This window comes from Staurois parvus, unplaced genomic scaffold, assembly GCF_062004578.1.
Source record: "Staurois parvus isolate SC_StPar_1 unplaced genomic scaffold, SC_StPar_1.0 ptg001156l, whole genome shotgun sequence".
Classification (NCBI taxonomy): domain Eukaryota; kingdom Metazoa; phylum Chordata; class Amphibia; order Anura; family Ranidae; genus Staurois; species Staurois parvus.
Genome location: NW_028318952.1, coordinates 315,904 through 337,565, shown reverse-complemented (window position 1 = coordinate 337,565; position 21,662 = coordinate 315,904). Strand labels below are relative to the sequence as shown.

At 45.7% G+C, this 21,662-nt stretch overlaps 1 protein-coding gene across 1 annotated transcript; it reads left to right on the top strand.

The window, feature by feature from the left end:
- Positions 1–386: 386 nt before the first annotated feature.
- ANKRD9 (ankyrin repeat domain 9) lies at positions 387–20,486 on the top strand. Its single transcript, XM_089659432.1, has 2 exons — positions 387–531; positions 11,063–20,486. The coding sequence occupies exon 2, from the start codon at positions 11,124–11,126 to the stop codon at positions 12,012–12,014; it is 891 nt and encodes a 296-aa protein (XP_089515558.1). The 5' UTR covers positions 387–531; positions 11,063–11,123; the 3' UTR covers positions 12,015–20,486.
- Positions 20,487–21,662: the final 1,176 nt, after the last annotated feature.

Sequence of the window (21,662 nt, the reverse complement as noted above, 5' to 3'; positions counted from 1 at the left end):
GTCATGCTGGGACTTGTAGTTCTACAATCAATAGGAGGATGGGGACATTCCATGCTGAGACTTGTAGTCCTACAGTCACTAGGAGGATGGAGGACATGTCATGCTGGGACTTGTAGTCCTACAATCAACAGGAGGATGGGGGACATGTCATGCTGGGACTTGTAGTCCTACAATCAACAGGAGGATGGTGGACATGCTGGGACTGATAGGATGGAAGCCCCGGATGAGGAGGTGACCCCCACACACACACACACTCCGGGGACACCCCGCTATCACTCCTTTCCAGCCTCAACTCTGCTGGATCTTCGCCAGCCGGTGACGTCACCACAGCGGAGAGAAAAAAATAAAAAAGGAGGGGGCTCGCCAGTCTCCGGGGACCAATCAAAACCGGGCGTTCCGGGAGGCTGCCAATCAGCGGCGGGATGACAGTTCCGCGGACCGGACGACCTTCAGGACTCCGGGAATAAAAATGCCGATCAGAGACGGAGAAGGTTTGCTGGAGAGGAGCCGGGAGAGCGGCGACATGGAGGGGTGAGTGCGGGCCTGGCATGGGGCATCAGGACACCTGTAGGGCCCCTGACTGCACTGCAATGATAGATCCCCCACCTCTCTACTGCGGGGGGCCCCATCTACGGCAATGACAGATCAACTCCCCTCTCCTTCTGTACTGCGGGGGGCCCCATCTACTGCAATCATATATCCATTCCCTCCCCCTCTGTACTGCTGGGGGCCCCATCTACTGCAATCATAGATCCATTCCCTCCCCCTCTGTACTGCTGGGGGTCCATCTACTGCAATGATAGATCAACTTCCCTCTCCCTCTGTACTGCTGGGGGCCCCAACTACTGCAATGACAGATCCATCCTCTTCCCCTCTGTACTGCTGGGGGCCCCATCTACTGCAATGACAGATCCATCCCGTCCTCCACATCTGTACTGCTGGGGGCCCATCTACTGCAATGACAGATTCATCCCCTCCTCCACATCTGTACTGCTGGGGGTCCATCTACAGCAATGACAGATTCATCCCCTCCCCCACATCTGTACTGCAGGGGGCCCATCTACTGCAAAGACAGATACACCCCCCCCCCCCACACACATACACACACAAACACACACACCTCTGTACTGCTGGGGGCCCATCTACTGCAATGATAGAATGATAGATCCACCGCCCCCCCCCCCCCCACACACACACACACACACACCTCTGTACTGCTGGGGGCCCATCTACAGCAATGACAGATTCATCCCCTCCCCCACATCTGTACTGCTGGGGGCCCTTCTACTGCAATGATAGATCCACCCCCCCCATACACACACCTCTGTACTGCTGGGGGCCCATCTACTACAATGATAGAGTGATAGCCCCCCCCCCCACACACACACACCTCTGTTCTGCTGGGGGCCTCATCTACTGCAATGACAGATTCCTCCCCCCCCTGCTCTGTACTGCTGGGGGCCCAAACTATTGCAATGACAGAGATTCACCCCCCCCCCCTCTGTACTGCTGGGGGTCCCATCTACTGCTATGACACAGATTCATCCCCCTCTGTACTGCTGGGGACCCCATCTACTGCAATGACACAGATTCATCCCTCTCTATACTGCTGGGGGCCCATCTACTGCAATGACACAGATTCATCCCTCTCTATACTGCTGGGGGCCCCATCTACTGCAATGCTGGTGATTGGAGAATTCTCTCCATTAATAGATCTGCATGCAGAAATCATTGATGGTGCATTGACAGTAACCCCCCCCCCATGTATTTATATGGGGGCCCTATAGATCCTCATTGGGTGCTTTGTATGGACACCCCTGTATGTGCTGTGTCATTTTCAGCTTGCAAGCTGTCTGTGCTGCCGCTCCTTTCTGCATGGAGGATGCATCTGCAGACATTGCTCCGTTCCGTCCAATGCAATGTCCTAACCAGGCGACCTATAGATCTATAGATACAGTGCCCTCCTATGAAGCACAGCCCAGTGTACAGACAACTGATGGATGGCAATGGGCTCCATTCACAGTCCTATGACACAAGGAGAAGCATCTTTATAGTAACCATGTAACTGTCACTTTAAAATTCCATGGGACTCAACTGTCACTTTTATTAAAGTCCATGCAGGAAAAGGAAGATCGATCCCATGGAGTGGGTCGGAACCTGCACTGCAAGGGTTAAATACTCATTTACATCCAGGGGATGGGAAAAGCAGCTTTACTTACCCCACCTTCTGCTCCCCCCCCCCCCCACAGCAACCAATGCTCTCCTCTTCACTCCTACAGTGGACTGTCCCACGGCGTCCTCGCATCCATTCCAGGGCGATGACCTCTGCATTGGTCTTGATGACGTCTGAAAGCCTGTGACTACTGGAGTGCAGGGGGGAAGAGGCTGCAGGGACCGGTTTTACAGTCTGGTGCAGCCCCCCATTACACTTGCAGCTGGAGGCCATTAAATATAGGCAGTTTGGCTGCAATTTACCACCCCCCTTAAGCTGCAAAGGCAGCCAAATGGGGTTGTACACATGCCACGGCAACAAAAATGATAGTCCATGTTGCAATGGATGGGCAGTACCACCGCCGAAAATGTTCCATTCAAGTGAAGGGGGCCAGGCTGCAACCATGTGCGGTGGTGTGGGCTTTACTGGGTTAAACCAGGTGGGCAAGAAAAATACACATCACTTCCTCGCCGCCTGTAAAATGCCTTGGAAAAGCAATCCATCACAGATCGCTTTTCACAGGGGCAGCAAGGTTTGATGCAAGTGTGAGCTTAGCCTTGCAGGGTGGGGGCGGCTCTATTGCAAGGGAGGAATTCGAATAAAGCCATTGTATGAGCAGAAACAATATGCGACTTGTTAAAGGGGGACCTCCGTCACTTCTATCAAATTACAGCTTTATTAAACCCAAAAGCAAAGCGTTATTATTTCACGGCTTACCAATTCTTAGATGCAGGGACGGGACAAAGGGTGGGCAGGAGGGGCAGCTGCCCTTGGCACAGCAAAGCAAGGGGGCAGATATTGAGTGCAGGGTGGTACACCCATTCTACAAATGCATCCTTGCCCCAGGCGCTGGATGGACCTGCCCTGGTACTGCTTAACCCTCATGCACACTGGACCTTCTTTTACAGTGGCTGTTTTTGGCATTTGGCATTTTCTTTTTCTACAGCCAGTAAACTTCCCAGCATGTTATTCTATATGTTCATGCACACATAGGCTGTAATCAGCATTTTTTGGCAGGGGAGTTTTTTGGCTGGAAAAAAAACCAAAGACTAGTGGATTTCTAGAGTAGTTGTTTAGCTCAAAAAACGCTCCAAGGCTACGTTCACACTAGCTTTGCCAGCAGGCGTCAGACAGGCGTTTGGGAAGCGTTTGGCGGACTGACAACTCATGGGGCCCCCGGGCAATAAGGGATCATGGGGCCCCTGTGTCTTTGCCCAAACTCAGAAAGCCTATGAAAAAGATACCAGGCTCATCTCATGGGGCCCCCTACTGACCCCGGGCCCTCGGGCAGTGCCCGAGTTTCCAAATGGTCAGTCCGTCCCTGTTAGAAGGAACAAGCAAACAAATGGAACCAGAGAAATAAATTGTGTGTATTATTACACCGGATTTAGCGCCAGCAGTTTGCACAGAACTTTACAATATAAGTGCCCTTTCACACTGATCTGGGGTAAAAAAACAAAAAAGCAGAAGAAAAATGCATGGAAAATGTGTTTCATGAAACCCTATGGAACTCTTCACACCAGTGCCGTGTGGGTGCGGTGCGTTTGTAAAAGTCCTGCATGCTGCATCTTTGGCACTAAAAACCAATCTCCCTTTGAATGCTATAGAAAATGCACCAAAACTGCATCAAAAATGCACCTGTGTTTAATTTTTGGTGCAATTTTTGGGCTTGTTCACACTTACTTTAAAATGTGGGTTTGGACACGCTTTTTTTGTAAAGCGCTCTGAGCGCTAATCAAAGCCTATGTCCCTAAATAAAATGATTACCTTACCATCCTATTTAAACTGCATTTGCTTTGCTCTAAAAAATATACTCCATGTCGCTTTCTTGGTGCTTCAAAGCGTCTCCAAAGCCTCCATAGAAATTTATGACAAAGCTGGCTGGGGGTTACTACTAAGTGGGGGATCAGCAGAGATGGGGGTTACTACTGAATGGGGGATCAGCAGAGCTGGGGGTTACTACTGAACGGGGGATCAGCAGAGCTGGGGGGTTACTACTGAATGGGGGATCAGCAGAGCTGGGGGTTACTACTAAGTGGGGGATCAGCAGAGCTGGGGGTTACTTTGGAGCAGGGGATCAGCAGAGCTGGGGGTTACTACTGAGTGGGGGATCAGCAGAGCTGGGGGTTACTACTGAGTGGGGGATCAGCAGAGCTGGGGGTTACTACTGAGTGGGGGATCAGCAGAGCTGGGGGTTACTACTGAGTGGGGGATCAGCAGAGCTGGGGGTTACTATGGAGCAGGGGATCAGCAGAGCTGGGGGTTACTACTGAGTGGGGGATCAGCAGAGCTGGGGGGTTACTACTGAGTGGGGGATTAGCAGAGCTGGGGGTTACTATGGAGCAGGGGATCAGCAGAGCTGGGGGTTACTACTGAACAGGAGATCAGCAGAGCTGGGGGTTACTATGGAGCAGGGGATAAGCAGAGCTGGGGGTTACTACTGAACAGGAGATCAGCAGAGCTGGGGGTTACTATGGAGCAGGGGATCAGCAGAGCTGGGGGTTACTGCTGAACAGGAGATCAGCAGAGCTGGTGGTTACTATGGAGCAGGGGATCAGCAGAGCTGGGGGTTACTACTGAACAGGAGATCAGCAGAGCTGGGGGTTACTATGGAGCAGGGGATCAGCAGAGCTGGGGGTTACTACTGAACAGGAGATCAGCAGAGCTGGGGGTTACTATGGAGCAGGGGATAAGCAGAGCTGGGGGTTATTACTGAGTGGTGGATAAGCAGAACGAGGTTACTACTAATCGGGGGAACATTAGAGTTGGGGGTTACTACTAAGCGGATCACCAGGGCTGGGGGTTGTTACTGAGTGGGGGATCGGCAAAGCTGGGGATACTACTGGGTGGAGCATTGGCAGAGCCATGGGTACTACTGAGCCGAGGATCTGCAGAGCTGGGGGTTACTCCTGAGCGGGGGAATCAGCAGGGATGGGGGTTGCTACTGAGCACGGGATCAGCAGAGCTGGGGGTTCCTGTTGAGTGGGGGATCAGCAAAGCTGGGGATACTACTGGGTGGAGCATCAGAAGAGCTATGGGTACTACCGAGCAGAGGATCTGCAGAGCTGGGGGTTACTATTGAGCAGGGGATAAGCAGATCTGAGGGGTACTACTGGGTGTGGGATCAGCAGAGCTGGGGGTTACTATTGAGCAGGGGATAAGCAGATCTGGCGGTTACTACTGGGTGTGGGATCAGCAGAGCTGTGAATACTACTGAGCAGAGTATCTGCTGAATGAGGGTACCAATGAGCTGGGGATCTGCTGAGCAGAGGTACTAGTGAGCTAGAGAAATGATAATTGGGGGTTCTACTGAGCTGGGGTTCTACTGGCCCCCTTTAAAACAATTAGAAAATCAACACACACTCCACACACAATCTAAAAGAGATTACTAAAAGTATATTGTTTTATCTGTTTGTGGATCCTGCCAGAAATTCAGCGAGCTGATAGTTTCCTGTGACCTTTGCCTCTTCTGACTTATCTGTTAGCATTGTTGCCAGTTCTCGCTGTGAACTACAGAACACTGTTCAGGTGTTTTCCCATTCAAGTCCATGGGGACAAAACACTCCGATCTGCCTGAAAAGTAGTGCAAGCCATTTTTGAGCGCTCAAGTGTGAACAGGGGCCATTGGAAATAATGGGATTTGACTTGTGGAGTGTTTTTGAGCATCACGCTTCGAGCTGAAAAACGCTCAAGTGTGAACGGGGTCTCATTGTGTATATGGCCCGCTATACGTTACACGCCATCAGAGATGATGTGCAGCGCATTTGTGCACGTGTATATTCCCTGCCTTACCGCACTCCACATTGACGTGTGCTGCAATGTGCGTTGTCACAACATAAGGAATGGAAAAGTGTATACGAGCCATGAACAATGTGTCAGGGCGACATTAAAAAAACAAAAAGCCTACTTACTATGTCACTGCAGTACATGCATATTTCCTGTGATTTACACCAGATGCAGTCCAGTGCGTTTTTAATCTGCATCAAAGACGCATGGACGGTGTTCTCCATGGATTCCAATGGCCCTTGGTCACACAAGTGCAGTGCGTTCCTGTGCAGTCTATGAAAGTAGAACGTTTTGCATTTTTTTCTGCATGAAACCTATCTGGAACAGGATCAAAAACGTATCAAAAACGCACATGTCCTCAAATGAGATTTTAAAAAATGGGGGGGAGGGGTAAACACACTGGAGCGCATTAAAAACATGCATGCTAAAAAGCATCTGGAATGCAGCATTTGTGGTGTGAACTGGCTCTAAATGCCCAGCAAATACAGAAACGCACCCGCTGATCTCCCAGAAATGCCGTCCCTTTTGTGTGCTGACAGTCCGCGCATTTTTGTGGTCAGCCCCGCCCAGTATTTCTTTTTTGTTAAATCAATTATCAGTTGTGGGTGTAGGATTGTAACTTGTTTTTATGGTTGAACTGGATGGACTTTTGTCTTTTTCCAGACGAACTATGTAACAGAAACCCTTCCCGCATCCTTTTTTTTCCCACAATATAGACACACCCAAGCGCTGGCATCCGTTGTGGCAACGCACTCACGTTAACGGGCGCTGTGTTAGGTAGTCCGTTTAAAATGAATAGACTGGAAACTGACCTCAGAAGACTGGCCTGTGTCTTTTCTGGCAGTGCAATGCACCGCAACCCACCAGTATGCTGCTAACCTCCATCAGCAAGGGGCATTGAGGTGGCACTACGAATGAGTCGCACCACAGCGCGCTAAGGCCACATTCACACCATTTCTGGAACACGCTGCAAACTCATGTCACATTTCTTTCTTTCTTTATTACAGGTACTTATAGAGCGCCATCAATCTACGCAGCGCTTTACATATATATTGCACGTTTGCTTCAGTCCCTACATTTCACGGTCCCGTTAATGGTTAATGGCACCACAAGCGCCGGTAGCAATCGTGCATTTTTCCACGCTACAAATGAGCTATGGTTTGCTTCGAAAAAAGTTTTGGAGCTACTTTAGGTCATGGGTTGTACATAGGGAAGCCCATTCTAGTAAATGCGCCGCCCTATACGCCAAGAAAGGCTCCAAAAAAATAATGTGTGAAGGGATGCGAGTTCCTGCTGCGCTCAGATGTGAACAGGTCACACATACCACAGTGACCTGCGTTTTACTGCACTGCAGGAATGCAGATCACCACTAGGACACAGAATATAACTGGTAACTGACATGAAGCCCTGGTTCACACTGATGCGGTGCGGAATTCGCAGCGTTTTCTGTACGAATTCTACACCGCATCACAATCGCAGCCTGTTCGTGCGAACTGATGCGGATGTGTATGTTAAGTTAAGAACACCCCAAAAGCAGTCCACAAAATGCAGAATCGGATCGCATGGGTGTGAATACCCATGCGATCCGATTCTAGTGCGGACCAAAAAAAAAATGGTCCTGCACGTTTTTGGTGCGGGTGCAGTGCGATTAAAGTCATACAAAATGTACGGCTCCGATCGCACTGCACACAAATCGCATGTGATTTGCACAGGAATACAGTGCGGTTCCTGTGCAAATCACATGGGATATACCACACCACACATATGTGAACCCGGGCTCATAGGTAAAGTTGATCCAGGGAATGCCCAATTGCCTCTTGGGGGATCCGGAAGGATTTTTTTCCCCTGTAGTAGCAAATTGGATCAATTGGGGGTTTTTTTGCTTTCTCAGCCGATCTTTTTATTGATTTTAAAAAATGCGCTTGAGCAGTGACCAGCAAGAAGAAGAAAAAGCAGAAAAAGAGAAATAGAATATGACTAAGAAGAGGAAAAAGAAGAAATAGAATATGAATAAGAAGAAATAGAATATGAATAAGATAAAGAAGAAATAGAATATGAATAAGAAGAAATAGAATATGAATAATAAGAAGAAATAGAATATGAATAAGAAGAAATAGAATATGAATAAGAAGAGGAAAAAGAAGAAATAGAATATGAAGAAGAAGAAGAAAAAAAAAGAATTTCAGTCTGATATTATATTTGACATTTAAAAGTATAGCAACATTGTATCTATTTGTATCCATTTTGGATACAGATGTTTCTATTCGGATACAAACAGATACAATGTTGCTATACTTTTAAATGTCAAATATAATATCAGACTGAATTCCTTTTTTTCTTCCTCTTCTTCATATTCTATTTCTTCTTCTTCATATTCTATTTCTTCTGTTTCTGCTTCTTCATATTCTTTTTCTTCTTTTTCTTCTTATTATTCATATTCTATTTCTTCTTTTCTTCTTCTTCATATTCTATTTCTTCTGTTTCTTCTTCATATTCTATTCTTTTTCTTCTTATTATTCATATTCTATTTCTTCTTTTCTTCTTCATATTCTATTTCTTCTGTTTTTCTGTTTCTTCTTCATATTCTATTCTTTTTCTTCTTATTATTCATATTCTATTTCTTCTTTTTCTTATTCATATTCTATTTCCTCTGTTTCTTCTTCTTATTCATATTCTATTTCTTCTTTTCTTCTTCTTATTCATATTCTATTTCTTCTTTTCTGCTTCTTATTCATATTCTATTTCTTCTGTTTCTTCTTATTATTCATATTCTATTTCTTCTTTTTCTTATTCATATTCTATTTCTTGTGTCAAATATAATAGCGGAGCTCTCTGCAGGGACACCGCTATTATATTTGCTGGCCGTAGACGGGACGAAAATCAGCTGACTTTTTTTACTAATGGTGGTAACGTCGGCCAATTGAACGACCGATTTTTCATTTTTCTAAAAAAAAAAACGGACGGTTTTCTCCCCGTCTATGGCCTGCATAACTATGTAACATAGAAAACAACTGTTTTCTGTGTGTCCTGTTCATGCCAAAATGCTGTTGTCGTGTGTAGTGTGGTGCGTTGAGTTAAAATGCTTGTGTATGCATTGTAACAAAACGTAAATGCACATTTCTGCAATGCAAATTTATTGAGAAAAAGAAAAAAAATAGCTTTTGATATTATTATTATTTTGTCCCTTACAAGGACCCATAGCAAATGAATGCGCATAAAAATGCACACCAACGGAAGGCAATGCACATCAATTTATTTAGCATTTTTATGCCTTTTAATGCATGTTTATGTGTGAACAGGCACTAATGCAAGTAGCATGCAATGTTAGTTGTTGCAGGCGCACACACGGAAACATGCGTGTTCCTGCAACATTGCAATGGGCACCAAGCTTTATTATTCTGTAGTCCAAGATAAGAACTAGGAGGGCTAAATGGACTCATTGAGATGATGCAGGAAGTGTGCACAGGAGAGCTCTGAATTTTTTGGTTATTAAACAGATATAACAAAATGCTTCCCATGGTATATTTAACCGAGCAAGAGAGCGCAAACAAGGGAAGTCGATTGTTAGAGTTTGCATACACTTTAATCAGTAAGCACAGTGTGAGTGTTGTATACATTGTTACGCACTTTGGGGTGTATTTATAAAAAAACAACTATTCTTTCATAAAACCGCATGCAAGTTTGTTCCATACGAATAGGGTAAACTAATGTTCTCAGACTATAAATCGAACGTTTGAATAGATAAAATACCACATTATGGCCACTAGATGGCGATGAAGAGCATACTGCTTTCCTATGGTAGTCAGAGCCATCTAGGGGCCACAAGGTGATACTTTCCCCATTCACACCTTTGATCTACAGAGAATACAGCCTGAGAACATTCAGTTTTTCCACAATTCGCACAGAACGAATGTACAGGCAGTTTTAATAGATGAAAACAATGTGAATTTTATGTAAATACACCCCCTTGTGTATGTGTCTGCTGTACAGTGGCTCGTGTAACCATTAAATATGTGTTATATATAGGATGATTCTGCCTCTTTTTTAGGGGATTGTGCACATTATTTGGTATACAGATGTGTATATAGTGTATACCTTCTGTGTTTGTGTACATATACCGCAGTTAGGGTCACCCGTGTATATATTCTGGTCATTAGTATAAACATGATTTGTATGTAGTGTATACTGTGCTGTGTTCCATGTATGCAGTGGTAGTGTGCTGTGTTCCATGTATGCAGTGGTAGTGTGCTGTGTTCCATGTATGCAGTGGTAGTGTGCTGTGTTCCATGTATGCAGTGGTAGTGTGCTGTGTTCCATGCATGCAGTGGTAGTGTGCTGTGTTCCATGCATGCAGTGGTAGTGTGCTGTGTTCCATGCATGCAGTGGTAGTGTGCTGTGTTCCATGCATGCAGTGGTAGTGTGCTGTGTATGTATGCAGCCACCAGTGACAGTATTACACCCCGAGGATCACCAATTTGGGTCCAAAAGTTTTAATGAACGATCACATAGTTACAGCAGGGCAACGTTTCGGCGTCTCGCAGGACCCCTTCATCAGGCATGTGAGATTCTCCCTTGCTGATTCTGTTCGGTTCCAGCCGACAGTCGCTGCAGCACCCACTTATACACACAGCCATTTTTAACGCAGGAACGTGTGCGTTTGGATTGTACACTTGCAGTACTACAGCGCGTTCACACCGATCCCGACTTTGAAATCGTGCGTCTTACAGTGAAGTTGCACGATTTCAAAGTCGGGTGTCATGCCAATTTGAGGTGCCTTGCCCCCCAGCCTCTTCACCTTCATCCAGGCAAGACATCTGACCGTTTTCTATGCAAATTGCACCAAAAGTAGTGCCTGCCCTACTTTAGAAACCGGTGCAGCTCCGACCAAGTCGGAACCGCACCGATATGACCGCTGAAATTGCAGACAATAGAGTGCGACTTGGCATGGGATTTGCAAGTCGCATGACATTGAAATCGCATGCCAAGTCGCACCTAGTTAATGTGTATGGAATGCACCTGTATGTTTTGGGGGGGTTTTCACCCAACTGTCTCTTGCTGTTTTAGGAGGAGCGCCCCCTGTGTCCACTGATGTGTTTCCTTTGCATCCGGAGCCCCAGACGCGGATATGCCGGGCGGGGTGCGCTGGGTGCCTTCCAGCGATCCCTCTGACTACCAGTCGCAGAAACAATGCAAGAGGACATCATTCGCCTTCTACCAGGCAGTGCGGGACCTGCTGCCGGTCTGGGTGCTGGAGGACATGCGGCTGATGGAGGCTCTGCACTGGGAGGAGGGTGGCCGGGTCAGCTCCTACACCCCCTCCGAAGCTCTGCTCTATGCACTGGTCCACGACCACTTGGCCTATGCCCGTTACCTACTCAGTCACTTCCCCCATGACGCTCTGGCCGTGCCCAGCAAAAGCTTCAGCTGCTGCCAGTCTGCGGCTCCCCATCTCAGCATGGCCGTACGCTACGACCGGGCGCAGATCCTGCGTGAGATCCTGGGCACCCTGCGGACCTTTCCCCCCTCCAACCGGGCTGCCTACCTCAACAGGCACGGGTGCCAGCGGGTGGAGATGGGGAAGACCCCCGTGCATCTGGCCTGCGAGCTGCAAAGAGCCGAGTGCCTTGCCCTGCTGTTGGGGCACGGCGCCTGCCCCTACGCCACGGACTGTAGCGGCGACACCCCGTTGGACTACCTGTTGCAGCTCATCCGCAGCAGCCCGCAGGACATGCGCCTCAAGCGGCTGTGTCTGGACTCGCTCCTTCTCTACATGCCTGGGGGGCTACCCCCTGCCACCCGCCACAAACTGCGGGAGGACCGTGACACCCTGCGGGAGGCGCTGGGCCAGGAGCTGTACGCCTGGCTGACCGGTGCTTCGCCTCCCAGCCTCTTCACTTTATCTATGCAGAGCCTGCTCAGGGCCCTGCCAGCGAACAGATTCCCCGAGGCCCTGGAGGAGCTGCCCCTGCCCGATTTTCTGAGACCCCTGGCCTTAAAAAAGCAAATCCCAAAATAGAACCCTTGTAGAGGACATGTGCCTGGACTGCGCCTGCAGCAACCGCTTACGTGGACGCTGTTGATATTACCCAAGCCGTATTCTTTTACATTTTTACTCAACACTAATCGCAGACTTTCCTTTAAAGGAAAGGCAAAACGCCTGTGTGAGAAGCTGCTGATGGAAGCTGGCATTCCCCTGACTCACTAGTCCTTGGGCACTGACAATATGAAACTATTACATGGAATCACAGCTTCCGTCAGAAGCTTCAGATGCAGGTATTTTGCTTTGTGAAGTTGCCTTTTAATCTTTTTTTTTTTTTTCCCTAGAACTACAAGTATCAGCATGGACTCACATTTTATCTTCACCATGATTTCAATGGGGAAACACTGTATCAATACAAAATCTCTGTGACTTCAAGCCACGTTGAGACTTGTGGTTCCGCCAAAGTTTGAGAGGCTGAATAGCACTGGAGCTTCTATAGAACTACAAGTCTCAGCAGTCTGGAAGGCTCACCACACACATTACAATCTGATTGTACAATCCCCTTTAGATCCACCAACAGCTATGTAGTCTGTTGGATTGGCTGTGTCCTCATATGACATAGTTGGAGTAAATCTGAAGTTGATTGTATGGTCCGGTTTATATCATGAATGGTGAGCTTCGGTTTGGGATAGAGTAACGAGTGCTCAAAACTAGGGTTGCACCCAGGGGCGGACTGACCATTCGGACACTCAGGCACTGCCCTAGGGCCCGGGGTCAGTAGGGGGCCCCATGAGATGCCCCTGGTACCTTTCATAGGCATTTGTGGGAGTGGTTTGAGAGTGGGCGAGGACACAAGGGCCCCATGATCCCCTATTATCCGGGGGCCCCATGAGTCGTCAGTCCGCCCCTGGTTGCGCCGATACTAAGCGTTTGCACAAATACTCGTGCAAATTCTGCGATATCTCTGCGGTGCGATTTGAGCCCATAGGAATGAATGGGCTCAAATCGCACTGCAAAGAATTGCATGTGATTTGAACTGAATCACTCTACGTCAGCTGAAGAAGCAGTGCGATTTCTGTCCGAATCGCACGCGGTTTCCTTGCGGGCACAGTGCGATTCGAGCCATTCATTTTGTATGGGATCAAACTGCACTGCTCATGGCACTGTGCCCACAGAAAAAACGCATGTGATTCGGAAAGAAATGGCAGCTGAAGTAGCAGTGAGATTTGTGTCCGAATCACACGCGGTTTCCTTGCGGGCGCAGTACGATTTCGGCCATTAATTTTGTATGGGTTCAAACCGCACTGCAAATGGCACCGCGTCCACAGGGAAACCGCATGTGATTCGGATAGAAGTAGCAGCTGAAGTAGCAGTGCGATTTCTGTCTGAATCACATACGGTTTCCTTGCAAGTGTAGTGCGATTTAAGCCATTAATTTTTTTATGGATTCAAACCGTGCTGCAAATGGCACCGCGTCCACAGGGAAACCACATGTGGACAGAAATTGCTCTGCTGCTTTTTGCAGCAATTTTGCAGTGCGATTTGAGCCCATTCATTTTGTATGGGTTCAAATCGCACCACAAAGGTATCAGTAATTGATATCGGCAAGCACTTGAGCACAAGTATTGGTACAGTATCTGTGTAACTTTAGTAAAAAAAAAACAAAAAACCCTTGATAGTTTGTATTGGCTGTCTGTGTCCCTTTGGGGGAGATTCCCCTTCACTTCCTCTCCAGGAGACACAACCAGGAAGTGAGAGGAAATCCCTTTAGAGAGAGGGGAACAGGTGTCCCTATTGAAGGGTTCCCCCTCGCTTCCTGCATCAGTAAAAATTTTGGATTTTCAATCCAAGAGACAATGATCTCCAGGAAAAACGGAGGGGCTAAATGTTCCCAGACAGCAATAAAAACCCGACAAGGGTTCTCACCCTTTCAAGTTTTATCAGAAAAAAAAAAAAAAGCTTTGGCTTTGGATATGCTTTAAAAAGCTGAAGCACACAAAAAGCCAATCAGATTCCAGCTCTTTGTTTTTTTTTAATCTTAGGTTTTTAAAGCATCTTATTGGCTGCCCTGGCACCCCCCAGACTTTGAAGCTTTTTGAGACCACTGAGGTGTTCCATTTTTACAGAATATATCTTTACACTGGATAATATTGTGAGCAGGGTGGGACAGTAGACCACAAATGTATTGTACAGATTGTATTGCTTGGGGCACTGCGAGGTGTATTTATAGAGCTATTCGTCCTTTGAAAATGCATGTACAAAATGGGCAAAATCAAATGTAATTAAGCTATTTTCTCTCCAGGGCCAATGTTCTTCTTCATACAGAGTGAATCAGGAAAATACTGCATTAGGGCCACTAGATGGAGGTAATGATCATAGAAAATAAATACTTATGTACTGTGATCGTCAGCTCCATCTAGTGGCTATAATGAGGTATTTTCCTGAACCACTCTATTTTGTATGAAGGATAACATTTGATGTGGAAAGGAAAAGTCTGATAACTTTTAGATTTTGCCCCATTTGCGCAGAATAAATGTACATGCAGTTTCACAGGATGAATAGGTCTGCAAATTTTTTTAACTATATACTCCTTGGTTTTACTCCATCTGCCTCTCTGCTTTACGGACAGAAAATAAATAGTACAGGGAGTAATGTAATTATTTCCATGATGGTCGCTCTCACTGTAGCGGACTTCAGAGCGCTTGGCAGAGGCCCGCGGTGACTGGGACAGATCAGAGTGACTTATTGTGCTATTTTTTTTGTCACAAAAAATAATATCACATTTACCAAAGCATTTTATTACACCACCCCCCTCCCGCTAGTACCTTCATTGTAGAAATGTAGAGCAAACATACACATAAAGAAATATTAATAGTGCATAAGTAAACACACTAGTTGTGTAACAGTATTCAAATTATGTGAAAAAACATCAATATAAGTAAATACGAAAAAGAAAATGCAAATAAAAAGTCCCAATGAAGAGCCAAGAAAAATTAGTGATCTTCTCAGAGTGCAACAAAAAGGGGAAAGATGTAAGTCTGAATAAACCTCCAAGCATCAGGCACGTGCCCCTGATGACATCACTTGTGACGAAACGCGTAGGAAGGAGCTGGAACACACGCCACTACGCATGCGTGAACTGCTTGGCCTTATTTGATCCTGGCATAAGCATATTGTATGGAATTGGAAGCACTTTTTTTTTTTTTCATCTGCTCATTGTAAGTGTATATACCATAATAAATCCTCAATGTTTGCTGATCTTCACTATGGATAGTGTTCTTTTTCTCCTATGACGTTGGTTCTGTTCGGCATGAATCTATTGAGGGGCTGAGCTTTGAACCACAGTGTATGGATATAGCGGTGTGGATGCCACTCATGCTGCTGGAGCAAAGCTGATTGCCTTGGAGTCTATATAGACCATAGACTATATATATTTGACCACTCTTGGGGGTCATAATTCCGGTAAGCCCCCCTCTTGTTGCATCTTGAGGTGGTATGCGGTCTTGCTGTATGGAGACTTGGAGGTTTATTCGGACTTACATCTTTCCCCTTTTTGTTGCACTATGTATGTTTACTCAAGCACTGTTAATATTTGTTTGTGTATTTTCGCTGCAACTTTCCATAATATATTTGAGTACTGTGTATCGGAGCATAGTGCTAGCTGTTCATACTTTTGGGGTCGTAGCATGTTCTTTCCATTTCTTTAGTACCTTCATTGTGCTCCCCTGCCGCTTGATTAGTGTCCTCAAAAATGTTGGTACTTCGGGGTATGGGGGAGCATGTGACCTTCTCCCCTTCCATGGAGCAAGACACAGGCCTGAGTGGCCAATCAACATTCCTAAACACCACTATGTGGGGGAGGAACTCATTAGCCCTGTGTAAGCTCTGACATGGAGCTTACACAGGGATTAGACTCAGCACTCTGCTCAGGCCAGCGGGTTCACGGTGAAGGAAAGTATCAGTGGGTGATATAAGAGAGGCAAATGGAGGAAAGCACCATGCCCTGGTCAGTGTTTATTAATTGCTGCTTACTTTGCACTCAAAAGATGTTTTTGAGTTTTTATTTTTCGTAATGAAACTTTATTTTGTATAGCTGATTTTTTTTTTTATGTAAAATAAAGGGCTACAGTTTTGTTATAGAAACCATTGGCTGAGTACAAGAAAGAGAAATAGGGCAACTGGCATGGTGGCCCTTTTCTCCTGGGCCACGGCCTGGTGACCTGTCAGCGGCGGATAATGTAGTATTGGCTAAAGGATAATGGGGGACATTTCTAACCATGAAAATCACGCAGTCATCCAAATAATACACAGAAGTTGTCCTGTCTACAGATTGAACAATGTTTGTTAATTTCCCCAATTTAGCCGAATGTATCATAGTAACTGAAATAGGAACTGCATTGCCCATAGCAACCAAAGAAAATTTGCCTTAAGAGTCGCTGGAGTCAAGAAGCTCATTGGTTGCTATGAGCGACACAGGCAGTTTATTTTTCAGGCACTTTTGTATGTTTGGCCTGTTTTATCATAAGCTCTAGGTTTATTATGTAACGGTGCACTCGAAAAAAAAAGGGTGAGCTGTGCAAGAAGTCCTTTTACTTCAAAAAATGGAGGGCCTGTCACCTGAGGGTGGAAAAGTTGTCGTCTAAACCAACCATTGTAGACCTAATGAATGAGTCCCAAAGCAGAACTGCATGCGTTACGTCACTAAACAAAATCAATGGTTTTTGGTATGCATCCATTTTGTTTTTTGTGGAAATACAGTCAGGTCCATAAATATTGGGACATCAACACAATTCTAACATTTTTGGCTCTATACACCACCACAATGGATTTGAAATGAAATGAACAAGATGTGCTTTAACTGCAGACTGTCAGCTTTAATTTGAGGGTATTTACATCCAAATCAGGTGAACGGTGTAGGAATTACAACAGTTTGCATATGTGCCTCCCACTTTTTAAGGGACCAAAAGTAATGGGACAGAATAATAATCATAAATCAAACTTTCACTTTTTAATACTTGGTTGCAAATCCTTTGCAGTCAGTTACAGCCTGAAGTGTGGAACGCATAGACATCACCAGACGCTGGGTTTCATCCCTGGTGATGCTCTGCCAGGCCTCTACTGCAACTGTCTTCAGTTCCTGCCTGTTCTTGGGGCATTTTCCCTTCAGTTTTGTCTTCAGAAAGTGAAATGCATGCTCAATCGGATTCAGGTCAGGTGATTGACTTGGCCATTGCATAACATTCCACTTCTTTCCCTTAAAAAACTCTTTGGTTGCTTTTGCAGTCTGCTTTGGGTCATTGTCCATCTGCACTGTGAAGCGTCCAATGAGTTGTGAAGCATTTGGCTGAATATGAGCAGATAATATTCCCGAAACACTTCAGAATTCATCCTGCTGCTTTGTCAGCAGTCACATCATCAATAAATACAAGAGAACCAGTTCCACTGGCAGCCATACATGCCCACACCATGACACTACCACCACCATGCTTCACTGATGAGGTGGTATGCTTAGGATCATGAGCAGTTCCTTCCTTCTCCATACTCTTCTCTTCCCATCACTCTGGTACAAGTTGATCTTGGTCTCATCTGTCCATAGGATCTTGTTCCAGAACTGTGAAGGCTTTTTTAGAGGTCGTTTGGCAAACTCTAATCTGGCCTTCCTGTTTTTGAGGCTCACCAATGGTTTACATCTTGTGGTGAACCCTCTGTATCCACTCTGGTGAAGTCTTCTCTTGATAGTTGACTTTGACACACATACACCTACCTCCTGGAGAGTGTTCTTGATCTGGCCAACTGTTGTGAAGGGTGTTTTCTTCACCAGGGAAAGAATTCTTCAGTCATCCACCACAGTTGTTTTCCGGGTCTTTTGGTGTTGCTGAGCTCACCGGTGCGTTCCTTCTTTTTAAGAATGTTCCAAACAGTTGTTTTGGCCACGCCTAATATTTTTGCTATCTCTCTGATGGGTTTGTTTTGTTTTTTCAGCTTAATGATGGCTTGCTTCACTGATAGTGACAGCTCTTTGGATCTCATCTTGAGAGTTGACAGCAACAGATTCCAAATGCAAATAGCACACTTGAAATGAACTCTCGATCTTTTATCTGCTCATTGTAATTGGGGTAATGAGGGAATAACACACACCTGGCCATGGAGCAGCTGAGAATCCAATTGTCCCATTACTTTTGGTCCCTTAACAAGTGGGAGGCACATATGCAAACTGTTGTAATTCCTACACCGTTCACCTGATTTGGATGTAAATACCGTCAAATTAAAGCCGACAGTCTGCAGTTAAAGCACATCTTGTTAGTTTCATTTCAAATCTATTGTGGTGGTGTATAGAGCCAAAAATTTTAGAATTGTGTCGATGTCCCAATATTTATGGACCTGACTGTATGTATGATATTTTGACCATTTTGTGTAACCATTCACAAGGCTGGCTGTAAATTTACATGAGGATCTGGCTCCATTTCATTGATCCCCTCATACTAAATAATATCACTGTTGAAGATGGCTTCCTCAATTTTCTGCGGTCTTAGTGAGCGCTCACAAGGCTGGCGCCCTGTAAATTCATTTAAGAGACTGCCTTAATTTCATTAGTTCCCTTGTACTAATAAAGAGCGCTTGTGAAGATGGCTTTCTCTACTCTGTGTGGCCAGACTGAGCGTTTACAAGGCTACGGCCTGTATAATCATTAAGGGCCTGGCTCGATGTCATAATAAATAATAGCACTTCTGGAGATGGCTTCCTCCATTTTGTACAGTTAGAGTGAGCATTCATAAGGCTGCAGCCTGTAAATTCACTTGAGAGACTAGATAAATTTAATTAGTCCCGTAATACTAAATAATGGCACCCTTGAAGATGGCTTCCTCCATTTTCTGCAGCTAGAGTGAACCTTCATCATGAGGCTGCGGCCTGTGAATTCATTGAGGGCCTGCCTTGACTTCATTACCCCCCTCATACAAATACATACCACTCCTAAAGATGGCTTCCTCCATTTTCTGCAGCTAGAGTGAACCTTCATCATGAGGCTGCGGCCTGTGAATTCATTGAGGGCCTGCCTTGACTTCATTAGCCCCCTCATACAAATACATACCACTCCTAAAGATGGCTTCCTCCATTTTCTGCAGCTAGAGTAAACCTTCATCATGAGGCTGCGGCCTGTGAATTCATTGAGGGCCTGCCTTGACTTCATTAGCCCCCTCATACAAATACATACCACTCCTAAAGATGGCTTCCTCCATTTTCTGCAGCTAGAGTGAACGTTCATGAGGCTGCAGCCTGTGAATTCATTGAGGGCCTGCCTTGACTTCATTAGCCCCCTCATACAAATACATATCACTCCTAAAGATGGCTTCTTCCATTTTCTGCAACTAGAGTGAACGTTCATGAGGCTGCGGTCTGTAAATTCATTGAGGGCCTGCCTTGACTTCATTAGTCCTCTCATCCCCTCATACAAATACATACCACTCCTAAAGATGGCTTCCTCCATTTTCTGCAGCTAGAGTGAATGTTCATGAGTCTGCGGCCTGTGAATTCATTGAGGGCCTGCTTTGACTTCATTAGCCCCCTCATACAAATATATAACACTCCTAAAGATGGCTTCCTCCATTTTGTGCGGTCACAGTGCGCATCTGTGAAGCTGCGGCCTGTAAATGCACTTGAGAGCCTGGCTAAATTTCATTAGTCCCCTCATAATAAATAATAGTACTCGTTAAGATGGCTTCCTTCATTTTGTGTCGCCAAAGTAAGCATTCACAAGGCTGCGGCTTGTAAATTTATTTAAGGGCCTGGCTCGATGCCATTAGTCCCCTCATGACAAATAAAAGCACTTCTAAAGGTGGCTTAATCCATTTTGTGCAGCCAGAGTGAGCATTCATGAGGCTGCGGCCTGTAAATTCACTCAAGCCTGGCTCAATTCCATTAGTCCTCTCATACTAACTAATATCACTCTTGAAGATGGCTTTTTCTGTTTTGTGCATAGTTTCTTCACAGCTTCGCCCCTTTTTTGCAGAGCACCCATTAAAAAGTCTCAGGTTATGATATCATTTGCACTACTTTATATTGGTGCGTTTCATGTAGCAGAATATGGGCCTTGTGTAATAAATCTGAAGGGGGTGTGAAGGTGCCTGCATCGTTCTTGGCAACCAGTCAGCTTTCATCAGCCATTTCCTAGTGAAGCCTAAAAATGAAAGCTAGCACTTGATTGGTTGCCATGGGTGACGCCGTATTTTCCACACTTCCCTCCAGTAGCAAAGCACCGGGCCTGCCGTCATTTAAAGCAGGGTGTGGATATTACTGGAAATGCAATGTACCAATGAGCACTTTACATAATGTACAATACGATGGAAATGATATAAATATGTGTGTATGTATCTATACATGTCGTGTGCCTGAAGCTGATCTCCGTTTACCTCAGATTTTTATTTTCCAGTACTGTATGTACTTTTTATGTACAACATATTTTATTTATTTCTCATCTTTGTTATGCTGAACAATAAAATTGTATTGCGATGTTCTGTGTTTTTTTTTTTTCCTGGGCTTGGCCTTTATCTGAAAACTCTATACAGTTGTCAGAGAAGAATATCCCTGCCAAAACATATAGAAAGGAAGAATATGAACAAAATGTACAATCTCCCATTTAGGTACCTTCTAAAGTCTGACCGCAAAAACTCCTACATATGGCATCATTCCGTCCTGCCCTGTTGCTGGGATGTTGCTAAGATACTCCTAGCCGTTACTGCTCACCCCCATCACCACAGGAGTAAGCTTTCAAACCCCCCCCCCCCCCCCCCCCAAACATGTGTGGTCCACTACTTCCTACATCACAGCATCGTTAGAGCTTGCTGTCGCACTTTGAATGACAATTGCGCGGTCATGCAACATTTTACCAATATGACATTTTTATCATTTTTTCCACACAAATAGAGCTCTCTTTTGGTGGTATTTAATCGCCGCTGGGTGTTTTATTTCTTTGCGCTATAAGCAAAAAAAAAGCAAAAAATTTGAAAAAAAGTTTTTCTTTGTTTCTATTATAAAATTTTTCAAACAGGTAATTTTTCTCCTTCGCTGATGTGCGTTGATGAGGCTGCACAGATAGGCGGCACTGATGAGGTGGCACAAGTAGGCAGCACTGATGATGCTGCACTGATATGCAACAATAATGAGCACTGATAGGCGGCACTGATAAGGTTGCACGGATAGGCAACAATGATGAGCACTGATAGGCAGCACTGACTGATGGCACTGCTGGGTGGAACTGATGGGCACAGGAGGGTGGCACTGATGGACACAGGTGAGTGCCGATCCATCCTCTGACAATTATAGACAGTGCTTTCCTCACGTTGTGACAGCGTGAGTAAAGTGCAGCTGATAACCGACAACTGCATTCATCTGCTGCGTCATTGGACATAGCTGATCACGTGGTAAAAAGCCACTGTGATTGGCCTTTTACCACCTCACGTGATCAGCTGTGTCCGTAGGACACAGCGATCACAGAGATCGTCAGGTGCGCGTTCTGGGAGCACGTCATATGACACCCTCCCAGAACTGCACAACCGCGCTGCAGCCATCATTCGGCTACAGCGCGGTTGGCAAGTGGTTAAGCTACATTATACAATTTTTTATTTAATCTCCTTTAGGCCACTTTCACACGGGGCGGTTAGATTTCAGCTTTTAGCTGCGGTCAGA

Coding starts and splice junctions, on each gene's coding strand:
- ANKRD9 (XM_089659432.1), top strand. CDS start 11,124: ATGCCGGGCGGGGTGCGCTGGGTGCCTTCCAGCGATCCCTCTGACTAC.